This window comes from Callorhinus ursinus, unplaced genomic scaffold, assembly GCF_003265705.2.
Source record: "Callorhinus ursinus isolate GAN/ISIS: 27379988/994484 unplaced genomic scaffold, GSC_fseal_2.0 scaffold15, whole genome shotgun sequence".
In the NCBI taxonomy this organism is placed as follows: domain Eukaryota; kingdom Metazoa; phylum Chordata; class Mammalia; order Carnivora; family Otariidae; genus Callorhinus; species Callorhinus ursinus.
The window spans coordinates 14,182,706-14,204,428 of record NW_027397077.1 but is presented as its reverse complement, the minus strand read 5'-3'; the positions used below and the strand labels follow the sequence as shown (position 1 = coordinate 14,204,428).

The 21,723-nt window shown below is 46.5% G+C and overlaps 2 protein-coding genes across 2 annotated transcripts in view; one reads left to right on the top strand and one right to left on the bottom strand.

The window, feature by feature from the left end:
- Positions 1-8,598, bottom strand: part of ABHD6 (abhydrolase domain containing 6, acylglycerol lipase) — a 75,593-nt gene extending 66,995 nt beyond the window's left edge. Inside the window, exon 1 of the mRNA XM_073901430.1 lies at positions 8,442-8,598. The gene's annotated coding sequence lies outside the window, so the exon portion shown is untranslated. The remainder of the gene's footprint in view (positions 1-8,441) is intronic.
- The window catches only part of DNASE1L3 (deoxyribonuclease 1L3), a 21,678-nt gene extending 1,374 nt beyond the window's left edge, over positions 1-20,304 (top strand). Inside the window, exons 2-8 of the mRNA XM_025885593.2 lie at positions 6,145-6,233; positions 9,672-9,761; positions 10,369-10,481; positions 13,035-13,147; positions 16,108-16,265; positions 19,451-19,547; positions 19,851-20,304. Coding sequence (XP_025741378.1) covers positions 6,145-6,233; positions 9,672-9,761; positions 10,369-10,481; positions 13,035-13,147; positions 16,108-16,265; positions 19,451-19,547; positions 19,851-19,964 — 774 coding nt within the window. The 3' untranslated portion in view covers positions 19,965-20,304. The remainder of the gene's footprint in view (positions 1-6,144; positions 6,234-9,671; positions 9,762-10,368; positions 10,482-13,034; positions 13,148-16,107; positions 16,266-19,450; positions 19,548-19,850) is intronic.
- Positions 20,305-21,723: the final 1,419 nt, after the last annotated feature.

Sequence of the window (21,723 nt, the reverse complement as noted above, 5' to 3'; positions counted from 1 at the left end):
CCTTCCTTCCTTCTTCCCCTTCCTCCCTTCCTTCCTTCCTTCCCTTCTTTCCTTCCTTCCTTTCTTCTTCCCCTTCTTTCCCTTCCTTCCTTCCTTCCTTCCTTCTTCTCTCTCTCTCTCCGCCCCCTCTCTCCCTCCTTCTCCACCTTCCACCCCATCAACCTTTTCCCAACTACCAATTCTAATCTTTCTCTCCACTTAGATAAAACTTCCCTTGGGTAATATGACCAAGGTCTGGAGTCACTGCTCATGTTTCTCTGGAGTCAATTGACTCTCTTTACCCGACAGGTTAATTTATCTTTGATGATGCTGGGAGCTGAAACCTTTCCCGGGGCTCTGTCTGGGTATTATCACCTTAGAAAACCCTGGGGGCACCGTGGTATGGTGGGAACCCTGGGAGCCCTGGGTTCAGATCCTGCCCAGCAGCTGTGTGAGTGAGCCCTGGAAGTCCCTTCTCCTCCCTGAGCCTTTCAGAAAGTGGGGCTTACACAACCTGTAGCACCAGTTGGCAGAGAGAACTCAAGGTGTGGAGGGGCCCCAGGAGAGCCTGGGACCGGGCAGGTGATTACAGAACCACCACTGTTGGTATTAATACACGAAATGGATTAGAGCAAGGACTACATGCTCTGTTCTCATTCAGACTGCCCTCCCCCTGGCTGGCCCTGCCCTTTGGATGGTACCCAAGGCCTTCCAGCACTGGTCGTTTAACCAAAACAGCCATGCCCAACCTGTGGGAGCCGAGACTCCCTGGCTCAACAGGGAGCTCTGACGCACCAGGAAACTATTTTTCCTGCTTCCACGCACAAGGGCACATGGAGCCTGGGTACCTCTGAGTTCCCAAGTGCCCATCACCTTCCTCACTTATTCTACCCAGGAAAAGTCATCACAGTCTTAAGAGGCTGTCTTTTGGTTCTTGGAGATTCCATCATTGGGGCCCTACACTCACACGTCCCCTGAGCTGCCGCATCCTAGAGGGCGGACTGATGGACGGCCCATCACACCAAACACCAAGTGTGTGGGAAGTCTCCGTCAAGGACTCCTTACCGAACCCCGTTGCTGCAAAACCATCCCATAAACAGAGACCATCCCCAAACACTGCCAGAGCCACCGAGGGCACTTACAGTGAAACCCAAACCCAGACATTCAGGGCAGTAATATTCACAGGGCCTCGTGTCTGAGCACCTGCTCTAGGCCAGGAATTTTATATTCTTCTTTACTTGTTTATTTATGTGAGAGAGAGAGCAAGAGAGAGGAGCAGAGGGAGAAGCAGGCTCCATGCTGAGCAGTGAGCCTGATGTGGGGCTCAGTCCCAGGACCCTGGGATCATGACCTGAGCTGAAGGCAGACGCTTAACTGACTGAGCCACCCAGGAGCCCCTATGTTCTTATTTAATACTTATTTAATATTATGGCATAGGTGGCATTGCCCCCACTTTGTAACCAAGAAGGCGGACTCAGAATGGTGAAGTGCCTTACCCAGGATTCCCTAGCGGGTAAGCGGAAGAGTCAGGATCGAATCCAGCCATACAACCCAACCCTATTAGAGAAGATGCCTTGTCCACCCTTCCATACTGGCTTGATCACTCCGGAGACGAGCCCAGCTTCATCACGCTGTTGTCATTATGACCTTCATTGGGGAGGTTGGAGAGTGAGGGAGGTCTGTCTTCTCCATCTTGGGTTTGCTGGCCGGCACCATGAGCAGTTCTCCAGATGCCAAACCCTGCCTGGGCAAGGCTGCTTCTGTCCCCTCCCTCAGTTTGTGTCCTTAAAGTACAAAATTCGTTCATCCCACAGATACTCATTGAAGGTAGGCCATGTGCCAGATGCCCCGAGGCACCGGGGATGAGGGTGGACGTGATAAGCATTGTCTCCCACAGCACATTGTACTTATAATTTCAGGAGTGCTTACCGTGGGCCAAGCCTTTAACGTGCAGCATCCAAGTTCAGCCTCATAACCCCTCGGATTGCCTTTTGCAAATGGGCAAGTGGAGTTCAGAGAGGAGGACATAGTCCCGGGTCATGGAGCCAGTAAGTGTGGGACCCAGGCCTAACTGACCCTATCTGGGCTCTTTCCCCTCCCATGCTGTGCTGCCCCCTGTTTAGAGGCACAAAAGAGGGTTTTATAGGCCGCTCTTGGCCCCAGAGTCTTCATAAGACTTCTCTAGACTGTCCCTTCTGCTCTCCCCAGGCCCACACACAACACAACGCCGCTTGCCGGGAACCCCTCACTGTTGGCTGTGCTCAGCCTCTACTCCCTCCCTCTGTGAACAGAGTCAGGAAAATCTTGAGTTTCAGGTCTGGGAGGGCCTTCTGGGGGCCTCCCATCTTTGGAGCCTCATTCTGCAGAGATAGAGTCAGGGGAGATATATTTTTCCTGGCCTGATACTGGGTCAGGGAAAAGATGTATCAGTTATAGATCTGAAAAGTGAGTATTTAATCACTGTGGGGAAAACGCTCACAACATCACATGAGGCTGGAAACAAACAAACAAACAAACAAAACAACAAGACCCAAACTGTGTCATAAACATTGCCACTGTTGGCGGAGCATCTTTTCCGTGCCAGGAACTGGACTGAATGTTTTACATACATCATATCCTTTAATGCCCACGACAACCCCATGAGGAGGATATTGCCCCAGTTTACAGATAAGGAGTCTGGCAGGTTCGGGGAGCTTAAGTGACTTGCTCAGGGTCACACAGCTGGTGAGCAATAGAGTCAAGATATGAATCTAAGGCCATTTGATTCAGTTAACAGCCTAGTTATTTTGATGTCATTTTGTAAATATGTATAAGTAGAGAAATCATGTGAAAAGGGTCTGAGTGGTGGGTTTACAGGTCGTCAGGTGGTTTTTTATAGTCTTTTCTGTATTTTTCAAATTTTCTATAATAAGCAACATTATTTTTATAATTAGAAAACTGTAGGGGTGCCTGGGTGGCTCAGTCATTAAGCGTCTGCCTTCGGCTCAGGTCATGGTCCCAGGGTCCTGGGATCAAGCCCTGCATCTGGTTCCCTGCTCTGTGGGAAGCCTGCTTCTCCCTCTCCCACTCCCCCTGCTTGTGTTCCTGCTCTTGCTATCTCTCTGTCAAATAAATAAATAAAATCTTGAAAAAAAAAAAAAAGAAAGAAAACTGTAACAAAATTATTTTTTAAAGGACTGGCTAGGAAATTTATTCCCATTTTTCTTTACAATGCCATAAAGAAGAGTTAAATACAGGAAGGTATTTGTGCTTTATAAACTTGGCTCACCTGGTTCCAGTATGGCTCCCTGTCCCTCCCTCCCTCCCCCTCCCTCCACTCACTCCTTCACTCATGCCAGATGCTGTACAGTTGGGAGTAAAGCAAGGTCTAGCATGTTGTCTGGTACACAGCACACCCCTGATAAAATTTTGTTGGGTGGATAAGCAAATGAATGGATAGACGGGTGGGAGGCTGGACGGATAGTTAAGGGCCAACCAGTTAAAGTTATAGGTTTCATCCCCAGGAGAATTCTGATGATGAGATCTTGAGCCATCGCTCACCACGGTGTAGATTCCAATCTACAGGAAATGTTCCCAGAGGTTCAGAGGCAAGTACCCAAGGGAAGTGGAAATCTGCTAGAGTAACTGCTGGAGATGTGGGGCTCTGGAGTGTTCATTGTGTGGGCAAAAGGGTTGTAAGCAGGGAACCTAAAAGCTTAACCCTTCAGCTCAGGAAAGGGAGTCTGAACCCTTGTCCATTTTTGCCCTGCACCTAGGGATTTCATTGAAAAGGGAGATGGAACAATTGCAGGAATATGGTGATTTCCTTGATTGTTGAGCATAGTGGTCAAGAGGGGCTCTGTAGTAGAGGATCCCATTATTCATATTCACATGATGTTCAGATTACTTAGCCACGCTGAGCCTGAGTCCCCAGCTACACAATGGGGATAATAACAGAACCTGCATCGAAGGTTTATTATAAAAATTCAATAAGTTGATGATAAAAGCTAACTTTTTTTTTTTTAAGATTTTATTTATTTATTTGACACAGAGAGCACAGCCAGGGGGAGCAGCAGGCAGTGAAACCCAAACCCAGACATTCAGGGCAGTAATATTTACAGGGCCTCGTGTCTGAGCACCTGCTCTAGGCCAGGAATTTTATATTCTTCTTTACTTATTTATTTACATGAAAGAGAGAGCAAGAGAGAGGAGCAGAGGGAGAGGGAGCCTGATGTGGGGCTCAATCCCAGGACCCGGGATCATGACCTGAGCTGAACGCAGATGTTTAACTGACTGAGCCACGCAGGCGCCCTACAGTCTTCTTTTTTAAATAACACTTTAATATTTTTTAATTAGAAAGGTATAATTTTTTAAAATTATAAATTTATAATTTCTAAATTAATTTTATTAAGTAAAAAATAGTCATCAGGGATTATTTTGAAAATATAGAAACATATAAAGAAGCATTATCCCATCACTGGAAGATAAAAGCTATTGGCATTTAGGGCATTATGGGCATTTTTCTATGCAAAAATAAATACATAAATTTGCATCTGTTTTTCAGCATGGAGACTACCCTATATCATCAGTTTTATAGCCTGCTTTTATATCAGAAGCATTTCAAATGTTGTTAATATTCTTTTATTTATTTTGTTACTATTCTTTTAAAACATGACTTTTTTTAAAGGGGGGAGGGGCAGAAGGAGAGAGAGAATCTTAAGCAGGCTCCACGCCCAGCGCAGAGCCTGACATGGGGCTTGAAACCACATCCCTGAGATCATCACTTGAGCTGAAATCAAGAGACAGACGCTTAACAGACTGAGCCGCTGAGGCGCCCATAAACATGACTTTTAATGCTATATAATGCCCTATGCTATCTTTCATTTAATGCTTTCCTATTTGGGGACACTTAGATTGTTTCCAATTTTGTTGTTGTTGTTGTTAAAATACATCTTCATCTTTGATCTGTACAAGTAATAATAACAGCAATAATAATTTATTGTGTGCCTCTTATGTGGCTGGCACTGCTCTTAGTAACCCAGCAACCCTGTGAGGGAATACCTATCATCATTCCAATCTATAGAGGAGAACACTGAGAGGCCGAGAAATAGTAGCTATTTCATTACGATAGAAGACCTTCCGCGAGGTGGGAAAATAGGCCAAAGGGTAAGTACATTCTCTAAGGCTTTTGATAGATACTTTAAAGAGTATTTTTAAAAAAGATTTTACTTGTTTTTAAGTACTCTCTATACCCAGCGTGGGGCTCAAACTCACAACTCTGAGATCAAGAGTCGCGTGCTCCACCAAGCGAGCCAGCCAGGCACCCCTAGGTATATGCTTTAAGGTGCCTTCCAGAAAGGTCTGACGGTGACAAGTGACTAAATCAGCAGGCTGGCTTGGTGGCCAGACCCAGCTCTCCCTGGTATTTTAACAGCGTGGTGGGCTTTGTAGTCACATGAACCTGAATTTAAATCCTGACTCTGCTATCTATATACTGGCTGTGTGACTTCAAACTTTTCACTCAATCACTCTGAGCCTGGTTTCCTCCTATGTTTAGCGAGCTAATAATCATAGTCATGTCACAGAGTTGGTGAGGCTCAGAGTAGGCTCATGTTAGCCCTTATAATTTTGATTATTATAATTTTGTTGCCAGGTGAACTGGGGAGACCCATATCCAGCCGTATACCTCTCACTAAGAGCTTAATAAATATTTATTATTGATTGTGATTATTCAAGCCAAAGCCAAGGTATAGGATGTGTGGTCATGTGATCATAGGCTCTGGATTCGGATTGCCTGGATTTGCATTGTCTCAGCCACTTTCTAGCTGAGTGACTTTGGGTAGTTTACTCGACTTCCCTGGAGCCCCAGGCTCCTCATCTTTACAATAGACATAACTGGGGCGCCTGGCTGGCTCAGGTGGCGGAGCTTTCAACTCTTGATCTTACTATTGTGAGTTCAATCTCTACGTTGAGCATAGAGGTTAGTTAAAAATAAAATCTTTAATAAAATAAAATAAAAAGGACATAACGATATTACCTACTTCAGGAAGTTCCTCACTTGTTTCAGCAATGAAGTTAATGACTTTAACAAAACACCAATCCTATACTTAAAACACAGTGCCCAATAAAAGATTTTATTATCTGTAGATTATTTGCCTGAAACATCTGGGAATTCTGTCTCTGCAGGTCATCAAACGCTGTGATATCATACTCCTGATGGAAATCAAGGACAGCAACAACATGATCTGTCCCACACTGATGGAGAGACTAAATGGGTAAAGATGGGGCGGGGCCGGGGGGCTGGACCCCCTGCAGGCTCAGGGTCAAGTGCAAGGGCACCTGAAAAGCCCGGGGAACTGAAACTAGTGTGAAAGCCAGCAGTCGCCCTGACCACCAGGTCACATGGCCAACACTGCCCAGGCTCCCAGCTCCAACTAGCTGCAGTCCTGAGAACTTTTGACTGACTAGTTTTAATATGATAAAGCAAAATAGAGGCAACAGATGAGGAGCCAGGACAGAGAGAGAAACGAAAGAGACAAGAGGCTGAAATGAGAATTACTGTCACAAGGAAAATATTGAGTACAGATAGGAAGTTATGCTATGTCCATAGGCTGGAATATTATGTAGCCATTAAAAACCACGTTCACTACAGAATAGGTTCGAGCTAAATATTCCAGCATGGAAAGACAGCTGCAGTATATTGAAAAAAGCAGGTTCAGAACTGTAGGTAGAGTAGCCCATTTTAGTGCTCGCATTACACTATGCATGAATAAGAGTGTGTTTGAGTTTGCATGGGCATAGAGGAAAGCATGGGAGGATGCACTCCACACTGTTTTTTTTTTTTTTTAAAGATTTTATTTATTTATTTGAGAGAGAGAATGAGAGATAGAGAGCACGAGAGGGAAGAGGGTCAGAGGGAGAAGCAGACTCCCCGCTGAGCAGGGAGCCCGATGTGGGACTCGATCCAGGGACTCCAGGATCATGACCTGAGCTAAAGGCAGTCGCTTAACCAACTGAGCCACCCAGGCGCCCCTGCACTCCACACTGTTAACAGTGGTTACTTCTGGGCCAGGAGGTGGGTGTGACTGTAAGACCACTGTGGACAGGGTCAGTGAAGAAATGGGGAACATTTACTTTTTACTTTATATATTTCTATATGACTTGAATATTTCACAAAAAGTCTGAATTGATTTTATAACTTCAAAAAACCCCAAAAGATAATGTCCTCAAATAATCTTTGATTACACTGGATTATATTTATGATTTATATTCGTTCTCAAAGAATAATCCGCAGAGCCACCCACCTGTAAATCACCCCAAAGTGAGTGAAAAAGGCACATTCAAGAACTGCCAGTCTATTGAATGAGAATGTCTGTGGGATCCCTGAGAATAAGCTTCATCTAAATAACCTTCCCAGGTGATTCTGATGCACTCCAATTTTTAAAAACTTCTAATATAATGTTTCTTTTGTACATGTGTGGTAAGATTACACCACAAACTAGAGTTACAATAATATGTACCAAGTAACTCAATTATGTCAAAAGAAAAACAAAACAAAAAAGCATTTAAAAGATTCCAAAGCAGTGAACCAAACAGTTGACCAAGGCTATCTCAGAGTAAAAATTACAAGGAATTTAAATGTGACGTCTTCTATATATTTTCTGTATTTTCCAGGTGTTCTACAATGAGAATGTTATACCTCCTTTCCTTTTTCTTATGAAACATTTTAAACATCCTTAAAAGCACAGAGAAAATGTTAACAAACAACCATGTAATCTACCATCCAGTATACCTGGTCATCATTATACTTTTATAATTAAGAAAACTCGCATTTTTTAAAAAAAATAAATGAATGGTCAATCCAGCCTCATTAGCGTCCAGCCTTGGACACTCTCATTTACACAGAGGCCTCTTGGGCTGGCCTCACCCCTCTCTGGGCCTCGGTTTCTCATCTAAAAATCTGTTTTAGCCTCAGTGGTTCTAGATCTGACCTTTGACAATAGAAAAGGGAGTTTAGCACAAGGGCTAGGCACCTACACTTGTCTCACACCACTTGTGTTTGGATCTTGGCTCTGCTCTGCTTTTGAGCAAGTTACTCAACCTCTTTGTACCTCATTTTCCCTGGCTAATAATGGAACCCATCTTCCTGGGATGTGGCAGTGATTGAATCCTGCATATAACTGGTTGGATTATGCCTGGCACATAGTAGGGATCAGTAAGTGCTGGTGGTGTCTATTACGAGTAAAAGGAGGAAAATTATGATGGCAGATGGTGGTCCAGAGGGCCACGTGTAACAGCTACCATCGATACCCTAACTGCATGCCAGGAATCCTGTTAATCAATTTATGTGTGCTATTTCATTTACTCCCACGACAACTTTGTAGGGTCGGTACTATTAATGCTTCCCTTACAGCTGAGGGGACCGAGGTACAGAGAGGAGGGACCCGCCCAAGTCCCCCAAGCCAATAAATGGTGGAGCTTACCTTCGGACCTGTGTCCTGTCTGACTTTAAAGCTGTTGCTCTATTTGACCCTCCTCAGTCTTCCACAGAGGGGCTCTGGTCAGTTTTCGGAAGTATGGGAGAGCAGGGGGCTCCAAGCCCCTCCCCACAGCCAGCCTGGATTGGGTCTTCCCACCCTCCCTGCTCTCAGTTCTCCCCAACCTCCCTAGACTGTGCCAAGGACTCCAGGCAGATGCAGGCCTGTTTGTCCCCTTAACCCCCGTGAGACAGGAGGGGCCTTAGTCGCCTCACAGCTGAGTCATTGCAAGCAGTTTGCCAACCCAAAATTTGGCAGGCGAGATTCGGAACAAGGCCAGCCTTCCCAAACTGGAAGCCTAGTAGAATCCACTGTCCATGCTTCTCAGGCCCCAGTGGCCAGATCTGCCTTAGAAGATGTATCTGCACTCCCAGGAATTTCGATAGGGCCTCAGTTGGCTCCTAAAGACCCCTTCTGCTATTTTTCAGCCGAACCTGAGAACATGCCACAGCTTGGATATGCCCTAGATCTTTGTGTGTGAATGGAGTAAAACCATGTCAGGCTCTGCCCAGGGTGGAGTTATCAGCAGGCTTGGCAAACACACGGAGAGTCCATTACCCTGGTATAAATGAGGGATAGAGTTAATGGGACTTCACAGCTGTATCTCTAGCCCCCAGGACATAAACAATAGCTGATTTGAAATCATAGTTGCAGGACTCGTGAGAAAATTGTTTGGGGGTTTTCAGAGCAGGAGTGAATGTCCAATGAAAATGGTACTAGGAATCCTGCCTATGAGAAATGTTCAGGGGTGGTGCAGGGACAGGGTAACCTGAGTATGAGGTCAGCCCCAGCCATGAGCCAGAGTGGGATTTGGGGCTGATTCTGACTGAATCTTTTATGGTCTCAATAATGTCCCACAGGTGCAGGCCAAAGCATGTGGATTTGGGGTATGTAGGCTCTGAGCTCAAATCCCAGCTTTGCACCTGCAAACTATAAAAAATGGGTAACAATACTACCCACCTCCTAAGGGCAAGAGATAATGGCTGTAAAGATCCTGAGAGATGTCACATTCATGGTCGATGGTGGCCCTTCTCATTAGACTCTAAGGTTGTGATGAATGGCAGCCTTTTTTCATGATGCCATTGGCGATATGGACACAGATTGAAGAGAGGGGAGCATGCAGCAGGGGAATGCTTATTTTTTTAAGATGCAATGTAAAATCTTTATGTTTTCTAGAAACTCAAGAAGAAGCATAATGTACAGCTATGTGATTAGCTCTCGGCTTGGAAGAAACACATATAAAGAACAGTATGCCTTTCTCTACAAGTAAGTATAATCTCTGTTTCCTGGGACATGATTCACTTATAAATGATGACTGTGAATTGAATCAAAATGCATCTCTTTTCTTCAAAACCAAATTTGGATCTCTAATGATCTCTAACCAGTTCTCAACATTGATCAAAATAATTGCTGTCAAATTGAGGCCAAAGCAAAGCATTATCTCCTCAAACTAAAAAGTGCAAGCAGCTTCCTGACACCAAATTTGTTGGTTGACTCAGGGCCTGTCTGGTCTGCAGGGTCAGTTCTTTATCCTTCACAGTCAAGTCCTAGCCGAGGGATAGAGACCTGAGCTGCCCAGCATGGCTGACTCTGAAACTTCATAGTCTTATCTTCTTCCTACCAGTAATTTGTTCTAAGTCTGAACATTAACTTGTGGGTGCCCCAGATAACTGGCACTGTTCAGATCACCAGCTTTCAAAGGGCTCTGGCCATTGAGAAGAATTGACAGAAACTTGTTGTCGAGCGAAAGATCCCTTGCAGGGCAAGAGCCTGCCTGGGGGGCTAATAAAACCATGGGCTATGTCTCTGCTTCTTGAATGAAGTAAGAAGACAACTGACTCAACTGGAAGGGCTTCCCTTTTTTTATTTCTAGGGAAAAGCTAGTTTCTGTGAAGAAACGTTACCTCTACCATGACTATCAGGCTGGAGACGCAGATGTATTTTCCAGGGAACCCTTTGTGGTCTGGTTCCAGTCACCCCACACCGGTGAGACCCACAGGCCCCTCTTGAGCATGATCTTCCTGTGATTGCACGAATGGACAGTAGCCCCGAGTGTGAGCTGGGGTCCCAGGGTTTGCACAGCATCGTTAGGGAGGCATTAGACTTGAGATGACCATTAAGAACGTCTAATAGTTGAATGCTGAGAATGTAGCCTGGCTTCTCAAAATGCCATGACTCAAGACCTCCTCAACCTGGAACCCACCTTCTGAAATCGGTGATAACTCTACTCTCTTTGGAGCATTTAGGCTGATGGAAATTATTTACCACAATTCTTCAGTCCCAATCAAATACAACGTCATTAAAAAAAAATCCCAGTGATGGCTAGCAGAGATGAACCCCCAACCTGGAGTCTCCCTCTCCCTCCCCAACCTAGAGCCTCCCTGTCCCTCCATCTGTCCCTCCCCCTCCAATCTCCACAGACTGGGTCTAGAGAGGAAATCCAAATGATTGCACCTTTGAACTTAGACAGCTACACTTGCATAAGCCACTAATAATTATCGATCCCTGATTAGTGTTAAATTCCTGTAATCCTTGCGACATCCTGCAGGGGAGGACCTAGGATTATCCTCACTTTACATTTGAGGAAGCCAAGGTTCAAACAAGTGGAGTCACTTGCCCAAGGTCACTCAGTAGCTCTTGAAATGAATGAGCAGGATTGTAACCCAAGCCACTATCTTGGGCGTCCACACTCTTAACCACTGTGCGTCTCTAAATGGAAAGTCAAGAATTAATTTGGTTTACAGATTGGAGCTATATGGAATCAAATATTTTTTTCAGTACCTACCACATGCCAGGCTCTGTTCCAGGCACTGGACAAGACAGACAAGGTCCCTGTCCTAGGGAAGTTATGTTGTAGTGGGCAAGACAGATACTGCCCAAATAAATACCCGCAGAGCAGTACGTATGCACACCCACATATATATTACACAGATATAAACAGCCTGCACGAGGAAGGTAACTATTTCTGCCCTGGCCTAATTAGTACTTCAGGAAAACAAAACACGGAGGAATGGTGGAGGAAATTTCCAGGAGATAAAGAGAAGGAGGTGGGGGCTGTTTAGGGCAGAAACGCACTTCAAAGAGCATGTGTAATAATCACCTTTGTCGTGCCCGTGATTCTCACTTGGCTGACCAGACCGTATTTGGAGAGCACCCCACACCTTCTTGAAGAGAGTCTTCAGCTACGCATAGCTAAACATTGCTAAACAAACCTGTTTGTCTTGAGCATCCACCTTTTCACCCTTCTCCCCTCCTCCCCGAGGATGGCACCGCAGCCGTGCCCTGTTTGGAATTTTCTCTCTTGTGCAAGGAAACATCCTTATGTCCCCTCTATTTGAGTTAGCCATTCATTTGTCATTTCTTTCCTTTATTCATTCATTCATTCAATCACGTATTCAATCAACAAACATTTTTGAGTCCCTCCCATGGGCCAGGTGCTATGCTAAGTGCTAGAGCCAAGAGGGTGAGCAAGACAGAGCTCTGGTTCCAGTGGGCCAAACTAAGAAGCACGGCAAGTAATTTCAGAGCACAAAGGAAGTAAAAGCAGGGTGCATTCCATGGAGGGGTGAGGAGCCTGCCTTAGATGGGCTAGGCCACAGATGGCCTCTTCAGGGTGACATTGGGCTGTGACCTGAAGAAGCCAGTCACAGAGAGTTGGGCGAAGGGACATTCCAGGGGGAGATCCCAGTGAGCACACACAAGCTCACAGGTGGGGAAGGGGTGGGGGTGTTTGGGGGGACCAAAGAGAGGATGGGGAGTGGAGTGGAGGCCTGAGGAGGAGCGGGGGGAGATAAGTCTGGTGCGTAAGTGTGGGGTCCTGGAGACAGGCTTCCTGATCTGAGTCCTGACTCCCCACTGTGTGACTTGAGCAGTGATCCCCCACCAGCCTTCAGCTCCTAAGTAGGAGCAGGGACCCAGGCACTGGGCGAGGGAAAGCCCAGGGAAGAGGCGTTCAGAACACGTCAGCTGCCCCTGGCAGGTGGGCAAGGCACGGTTCCCAGGCTCACCCACATTCCCTGATGCAGGCTTTCTCAGTCCCTCCTGGTGGGGGGAGGTTTTCAGATATTTCACAAAAAGCTGCTTTAAAAAAAAAAACAAACCATAATTTTAGAAGGGCTTTTTTTCCAGATTATTCAAGAAGCATAAACTGACAAGCCTCGATTTTTTTTAATCAGAAAAAACATATTTCTTTAGTACAAAAGCCGAAGAGGCTTCTTATTTTTTAAAAAAGTAGAAAATATCATTTTTCAAAAAATGAGAAAAACACCCACAACGTCAGCAAGGAGGCCTGTCTACCAGCTTTCTCTTAGCCAGGCAGTTGAGTGGGTGAAAAGAAGCTTTCATGTGCTGAAAAGAGCGGCCTGACAGTCCCAAGAACATTCACATCTCAGCCACCGGCTGGACCCTCTAGAAATGAGGAGACCCAGACAGTGAAGTCTGGGCTGGGGGGACAGCCCGTTTCCCGGGAGCAGTGTTCATGGAACCTGCCCCTGTTCAGGGAAGTGTGCGTGTGACCTCCGCCTCTTTCCTGTTCCTCAGTTGTCAAGGACTTCGTGATTGTCCCCCTGCACACCACCCCTGAGACCTCCGTGAAAGAGATTGATGAGCTGGCTGATGTCTACTGGGACGTGAAACGCCGTTGGAAGGCAGAGGTGATGATCTTCTCTGTCTGTTGAACTCCCATCTAGCAGAGGCAGAATCCGGTTCTGGGAAGGGATGAGCAACTCCCCGGGAGGGCGAGTGGGGGCAGGACATGTGCAGCCCACCACCCTGTTAGAGCCTCATTTTAGGCCTTACCTCAGCCTTAAATATCCTTCTTGCTAAATCTGCCTGGGTACTGCCCACGTGGGTCTCGGCAATTCATACACTGCTCCGAATCACTGAGTGGATAGCTGGTGCGAGGCCCTATGCTGAGGCTGAACATGGACAAGTTCGTTTAATGCTCCCAATAACCCCACGACTAACTACCTTTATCATTCCCTCTTTGCAATGAGAACAGTGAGACACACAGAGGTCAGGAGTCCTTCATGGCAAGGGACAGACTCTCAAATTGGTTCCTGAAAAGGGAGGTGCAATTTATTGGTTCCTGTAACTAAAATGTCCAGGAGGAGGTCAGGCATAGCTGGATGCAGGGCTCAGGCAAGGTAATCAGGGCTTGGCTTGTCTCTTTCTTTCCATCTCTTAGCCCTTGTTTCCTCCGGGCGGCCTCCACCTTTGGGTTGGCAAGATGGCCACCCGCAGCTTCCAGCCCACCCACATAATGCAACAAGTGCCCCAGAGTGGAGTCCCCTTGGCCCTGATTGGGTCATATGTCCATCCCTGAACCAACCTCTGTGATCAGGGGGGTAGAGAAACTCTGATTGGTTAAATCTGTGTGAGCTTCAGCCCAACCTTACAGACCGAGGTGAAGGAGGGAAGTGGTTTCCCCAAGAATCTAGGGGTGCTCTCTAGGGGACTATATCCACCGTCCTTCTTGACCTCAATTATTTCCTCATCTGGAAAACAGCGATGCCACCCCTCCATGGCTCTGAGGGTCTGTGAAAGCTCTTGGCAAATAAGGAAGTGTTCCTGAGGGCTCTACCTCCTCTTTCCTCCTTTTGGGATGTGACTCCAGTGACACCTCCCCCCTTCAGTTCCACCGTTCAGAGTGTGACATGAGTCAAGTAAAGTGGGGACACAGAGCTAGGACATGGAGAGCACAAGGTGTGTAATTCACTGCTTATTTGTAAAAAGCCAGGCAAGAGAAAGACTCATTCATTCCTAAAATTTTGAATTGTCATTTAACAAGAATTTATTGAGCATTTCTTAAATGTCAGGCACTAGGGAGGCATTGCTGGCACAAGAGTGAATAAGGGGGACTACTCTTGTGCTGAGGGCCTTCAGTGAGGCAGATCAGGATTGAATTCTTGACTTTACCACTTGAGCCAATAAGTGGAGCGGTCTACAGCAGGTCATTTTATCCCTCTATCCTGTTTCCGCGGGGATTAAACGTCCATTCTACCTCCTAGTGTTTATTGTGAGATTTAACTTAAACTTTATGAAACATTTTTTTAAGATTTATTTATTTATTTGAGAGAAAGAGGGAGCATGGGGGAGGGGAGGAGCAGAGTGGGGGGGGACAAGCAGACTCCATGGTGAGCACAGAGCCAGAGATGGGGCTCCATCCCTGGACCCCAAAATCATGACTTGAGCTGAAATCAAGAGTTGGATGTGTAACTGACTGAGCCACCCAGGCGCCTCAACTTTATGAAACATTTAATGCTTAGCCTGACACATAGTGCATGCTCAGTAAATCGTGCCTATAACAATAGGAGCTGGTGGCCACTCGGGTTAAGGATGACATTCTGTCCTCAGCCGCACCCATCAATCTCAGGGAAAACCATGATCTCTGAGGTCAAAATAAAATGTTTTTGAAGAAAACTCCAAAGTCAGCAAGAGCCCCAAACAATAGCACCAACAAGGAAATCTGACACTTCCTCTGGGTTGAGGAATATTAAAATTTTGCTCCAAAAGCTCTGTAGGGAAAAACACTTTTAAGACAGAAGGTTCTGTTGGTGGCCTCAGGGCAGGGGTGGACAACTCACTCTATCACCCCCTCCCTTTCAGGCTCTTCCCACTTCCTCAGTAGACAGAATTTCCACAGGAATAAGTTCCCAACCTCCAAACAATAGAAGAGAAAGCATGGTGCCAAAGCTGTCATACCACCCAAATTCATCTTTCCTGCTTGGAAACAAAAGGCGTTGATTCATTCATATATTTATACCCTACAGTAGTTTGAGCCAGAAAGATTTGAGGGAATAAATGAGCTGGATTATTTTATCCCCACCTAACTCAGCGTGCTGAATGATACGGACATGGTGACTAAGAACAGGATGGAATGGTTACAGCAAACGTCCTCCTGCCCAGTGACGACACCTTCCCTTGTACGTCCTCGCCTGTCAAATACTTATCCAAACTGTGACTCCATTTTCAACTTTAAAAACCAAAAAGAAATCAGGGTAGCTGGGTGGCTCAGTTGATGAAGGCTCTGCATTTGGCACAGGTCATGACCCCGGGGTGCTTGCTTTCCCTCTGCCCTTCCCCCTGTTTGTGCTGGCCTGCGCTCTCTCTCTCTCAAATAAATAAATAAAATCTTAAAAAAAAAAGAAATGAAGAAAGATCTTGTATTAATTCGCCAGGGCTGCCAAAGACTGGGTCATTTAAACAACAGAAATGTATTCTTCACAGCTCTGGAAGCTGGATGTCCAATGTTAAGGTGTCAGCAGGGTTGGTTTCTCCTGAAGCCTCAGTCCTTGGTCTTCCCTCTGTGTCTCTCTGTGTCCTAATCTCTTTTTATGAGGACACCAGTCATATTGGATTAGGGGCCACCCATATAACCTCATTTTACTTTGGCCACCTCTTTAAAAGCCCTCTCTCCAAATACAGTCACATAAGGTATTGTGCGTTAGGACTTCAGTATGTGAATTTGGGGGGGGGTGGGGAGGACACAGTTTAGCCCATAACAGAACCCACTGTTTACTGGGCATGGGAGGTGGAGTCATCCCTAGCAGTTCTAAGGAAAAGCATTTGACAATAATACCCAGAAGGTGACGATTCTAAATAACTCTTTCAGAATTTCATTTTCATGGGTGACTTCAACGCTGGCTGTAGCTATGTCCCCAAGAAGGCCTGGAAGAACATCCGCTTGAGGACTGACCCCAGGTTTGTTTGGCTGATAGGAGACCAAGAGGACACCACGGTCAAGGGGAGCACCAGCTGCGCATATGACAGGTAAGGGGCATCTGCCCGACTCAGGCTAGCCCGTGTGGTGCTTGACATGCCTCAGAAAAGGCGCCCCCCCCCCCTCAGGGAGGAGGAAGAACCCAGTTGCATTGGGTACTTGTGCAGTGTGCAACCTGCATGACCAGGACTGGGAGCCCTGAGCATTGTAGCTTAGCAGTGGCTAGTGTAGGCCTGGCTTCAAATCCTGCCTCTACCACCTCAGGTCTGTGACCGAGAGACTTAAGCTCTGTGTGTCTTTGCTTCTTGGCCTGTAAAACGGAGATTGTAGTCGAGGCTCGTTCATGGAACCATGAGGAGGAGGAGATGAAATAGTATATGTCTTCTCACACGATGCCTGGCAGATGATAAGTGTTCCGCACATTCACCGGCTGTCAATTATTTCGTCATGAAGACATACCAGAATTTAGTCACTCAAGCCCCCTGTCACTGAGCTTAGGTTATTGCCAAGAGTTTGCGAGCATAAACACTGCTGAAATGGACATTCCATATGAGACCAGTAGAGGAGTATTTATACTTTTAAAGCTTTTGCTATACATTCCTAAATGCAAATACATACCTTTAAATAACAGCATTCTCGGGGCACCGGGCTGGCTCAGTCAGCAGAGCACGCGGCTCTTGATCTCAGAGTGTGAGTTCAAGCCCTATGTCGGCTGTAGAGCTTACATTAAAAAAAAAACAAAAAACAAAAAAAACCAGTATTGTAAAATCTCCCTGGGGATTTTCAGTCAGCTTTCACTTTTGCTTCTTAAACCAGGAGGTGTGGGAGGCACTCGAAGCATGTGAATGTTCCTGATCTTCCCATCCATAGCAGAACCTGCGGCAGCCGCGGTTCCCAGAGCTCGGCCTTCCTCCAAGGAAGCACCAGATGGCTTCTGCCAGAAGACAGTTGTTCTCACTTCTCTAGTTTTGAGGTCAGGCTTTCACTTCCATCCCATGACCTCCTTTGTTCCTCTTGGAGCTTTCAGGGCTGATGTATTCTTTGCAGAAGTCTCTGCTCTGGCTCCCGAGAGTGAAAAGTGCCCTAGCATTGGGGAAAGCAGAAGGAGGCGGGAAGGCAGGAGCCTGGGCTCCCCGGTGCCTGCGCTCTCCCTCTGACTTTGAGGGCTTGGCAGCAGAGCGGGTCGGAGACAGCCAGCCGCTCACCCACTAGCCTGCTCGCACATGCTGTGTGTGTGGCCTTGGGCGGGTCAAGTCCCTTCTGCGGCCCCATTCTCCCCTGGCCAGCAAGGGAGAGGCGATTGAAAATAATGAAGCAGAAGAACAGTGCGTCACCGGGAAGGATGCTCACAGTAGATTAGGTGAGGTGGGGGAACAGATTAAAAGATATTTACTAAAAGAACCTCGGGTTTAGACACATGTGCCAAAGGATGGCAGGATTACCTGTGATTTTTTCAAAGATTAATTTCTCACTTGTTGCTCTGGATTTTCTGTTTTCCAGACCAGCACATATCTTTTACGTTTTTTTTTTAAAGATATATATTTATTTATCTGTCAGAGACAGAGAAAGAGAGAGCACAAGCAGTGGGAGTGGCAAGCAGAGGGAGAAGCAGGCTCCCCTCTGAGCAAGGAGCCTGACACGGGGCTCCATCCCAGGACCCCAGGATCATGACCTGAGCCAAACGCAGATGCTTAACCGACTGAGCCACCCAAGCATCCCTCTTTTATGTTTTTTTAAAGGGGATATAAATTTCTGGGGCGCCAGCCTGGCTCAGTTGGTAGAACATGCGACTCTTGATCGCGGGGTGTGAGTTCGAGCATGGAGCCCACTTAAAAAAAAATTTTTTTTTAATAAAAGGGATATACATTTCTAGTAAGGGGAGTAAGATGAAGTGGTCTCAATTCCAGTCTTTGTTCTGTGTTCAAATATTTATTTACCTCCCATGAGCTGTTCGCTGTTGGACACAAAAGATGGCAAGAACTGGCCTGTGCGTGGAGCAGCCTCGGGAAAGCCTTCAACCATCAGCTGAGCTGCTGGTTTCTGACGTCCCTAGGAGTCAGAAACGGGGGAGCCTTAACTATGTTGCTCTTGAGTCTCTGGGTCTGAAGGATGGCTTGAAGAAATCTCCAAGCAAATGTGAAGAGTTTACTTGTGGACTGAGTTCAGAGTTAACCACAGTGGGATTGGTAGCAAACACAGGAAAGCAAATCAGCCCAGTTGGAATCAGGAAAAGCTCAATGGATAGTCATGACCTGGCAGTTTGACTCACCTTGTCCTTCCTCACTCAGTCCGTTGGGGCCATGCAGATCCCAAATGTGTCACTCCACTTGGGATAGGTTAGAGTCCATGGTTCCAAAACTCATTTAATTACCATGTTCCCAATCTTTGCTGTGGCTACAAAGCACTGTACTATGGTTTTTCCTTGTATTTGTCTTTAAATTCATTCATTTCTAATGAAGTAAATTAATTTTTAAAGGAAATTTCATGCTAAGGTAAGAAAATAGCATCATTAGTCATAAATCGAAAATAACAAAAAAAAAATAAGCCCAGTGAAAACCGAACAATGTTAAATTCTACCTTAATTATCTTGCTTGCAGAGTGCTTGGTGATTGTAGCATACTCTGTCTTGGTCAAAATGGGAGCTTAGGGGGTTATTAAAGATAAGCCAGGGGCACCTGGGTGGCTCAGTGGGTTAAGTGTCTGCCTTCAGCTCAGGTCATGATCCCGGGGTCCTGGGATCGAGCCCCGCATCGGGGGGGCTCAGCAGAGAGCCTGCTTCTCCCTCTCCCTCTGCCCTCCACCCACCCCGCCCCATGCACACTCCCAATCTCTCTCTCTAATAAATAAATAAAACCTTAAAAAAAAGAGATAAGCCAGCACCTTTCTCCATAATAAGAGTGAAAAATAATTGCAAAGGGAACAACATTCTCAGTACGTAAGTCATTGCTCCACAGTGTGGTGTCCATGTTTCATATAAAATCTTCTCTTCCACCTTCAGGGCTACTGCCCACACAGGGAAACGCTGTGCAGGGGCCCACAGGGCCCCAACAGGGGATGATCTAATTTCCCCAGTCTTAGATACTGTCCTCAGGATCGCAGAACCAGGCCTGGGCTTTGAACATCACACGAAACGGCCAGGCTCCTCAGTCAATTCCAGATGTCAAACAGGAAACTTGGTTTGTTTCAGAAATCAACAAGGTGGATTAATGGGATGGTCTTCTCTCCCTTTCTCTAGGATCGTGCTTAGAGGACAAGAGATCATCAGCTCTGTTGTTCCCAAATCAAACAGCACCTTTAACTTTCAGAAAGTTTACGAATTGACCGAAAAGGAGGTACGGCTGCCATCTTTGTCTTTCTGTGCCACTGTCCTGGGAAGATGGGCAGGTGTCATCCTTTGAGGCCACCACTGGAGATACAACATCGGGCCACTGGTCCCTGAGTCTCAAAGTCAATGACTCTGTGGCTTGAAGACCTATCTAAATTTCTGATTGAGCTGGTCCAAGGATGATGCTCACTAGTGTGTGTTCTGTTGCATGACTTTAGGGGTTTTATCTTCCCACCTTGAGCCTGAATTTGTTCATCACTAAAATGACAGTCTCCTAACTCCCAGATTCATTTCCCTTTTCTCTTGATAGGCCTTGGATGTCAGCGACCACTTTCCAGTTGAGTTTAAACTACAATCTTCAAGGGTCTTCACCAAGAGCAAGAAATCTCTCTCTCCAAAGAAGAAAAAGGTCCGTCGCTCCTAGATACAAGGGCGCCATTATATTAACTGTTTCTTGCCTCTAAATAAAACAGCTCTAAGAGGTATGAGCTGCTGCCTGCACTCAGGAAACAAGACTGATCCAACTGCTTTCATTTTCAACTTGAATTTAATCTGTCTTGAGTCGGGGGAGCCTGGGTGGCTTAGTTGGTTAAGTGTCTGCCTTTGGCTCAGGTCATGATCCCAGGGTCCTGGGATGGAGTCCCGCGTCAGGTTCCATGCTCATTGGGGAGCCTGCTTCTCCCTCTCCCTTTGCCCCTCCCCTTGCTTGTGTTCTCTCTCTCTGTCTCTCAAATAAATAAATAAATAAAATCTTTAAAAAATTCTGTCCTGAGTCAAATTGGGAGGCGAGTCTTCTACTATCCTACTTGGGCTCATACTTCCCCTGAATTACCTAAAAGGAAACTGGGGGCTTTTGCAGTCCTAAAGGATCGTCTTCATGTCCCAAGCTAGAGCCCCATCAGCTGTCACAGGCCCTGCTCGGCCCTGCCATGAAAGAGGCTGCAGGAGGAGGAAGAACGTCAGCCTTCAGTCTTCACAGAGGGGATCCGAGTCCACAGGAAATGACCAGAAAGGCCAAGGCCTCCACTGCACCCCATGATCTGGGCGCTTCACTCTCTGAGGAATCTGCCCCTCTTTGTCTGAGGTCAGGATGGTGATCGTGTCTCACGGGGATGAAGAAGGAAGGCTATCCTTCCTGGTCTCCCTGCCTCCAAACTGTCCTCCCACTCAGCCAGCCCAGGACCTACCAGTGTCATCCTTGGAAAGTCCATTCTGACCTCAGCCCACTTCTGGTGGGCTTCTAAATCCTTCAGGGGATTCCTGCCTCTAAATCCTTCAGGGGCTCCTGTCATCCACCTGGGGAGAGCCCAGAGGTTTTGGATGCCTACAAAGGTCTGTATTTTCTGGGGTATCATGTCAGCCTCGTCTTTGCCCCACCTTCTCTCTGTGCTCCGCAGGACTGCCCCTTCCCTGCATGTTCCAAGCGTCCCTCCTCCTGGGCTTTGGGGAGGCCAGTTGGCTGGCAGAGACTCGAGGATTTTGTTATCATTCTGCAACCAAAGTGTTGCAGAAGAGTTCTGTCGAGAGGCACCATTTTACCTGTATCCATGGAGACCATTTTTGTTTGTTTGGCCTTGCTTTCTCTTATACTGTTTCTTTCGTTCAAATAGTACCTGTACATGGCGAAATATGCAGGTGTTCCAAAGAATAAGCACTGATAAGGAATGCTGCCCTAGGACCCACTGCCGAGTTTCCTGTGTCAGAAGCAACACCTCTTACCAGCTATGAATTCTTCCAAGAGAGTCTATGGATGAATCAGCACCATACGTAACCCTGAAAAACAGAGTAGTAGCATCCTCTATGCAGGGTCCCACTCCTTACTTATTTTCCTTCATATATCAAGGAAGATGTGACTTTTGATATAAGAGACCAAAAGCTTGATTTTTGAAATTTGGTTACATCTGACCAAGGGAATAAGATCAAAAGAGCCCTGCTTAAATGGGGAAGCCATTTCCCTCCAAATAGCCAATGAACCTCAGAGGTCTTGTTGGAGTTGGTAGGGGAGGTGGCAAGGCTGTAAAGCTTCTGTCCCCCTTCTTCTGAGCAGGGCTCACTGGCCCAGGAAAACGTCCAGTTTCCAAGGTCCAAAATGGTCAAGCAGGCAATTCCCAAATGAGCTTATTCTAGAGGAAAGGATCGTCCTTTTGCCCTAAAGGCCGGCAGCATGGTGGAGACAAGAGCTC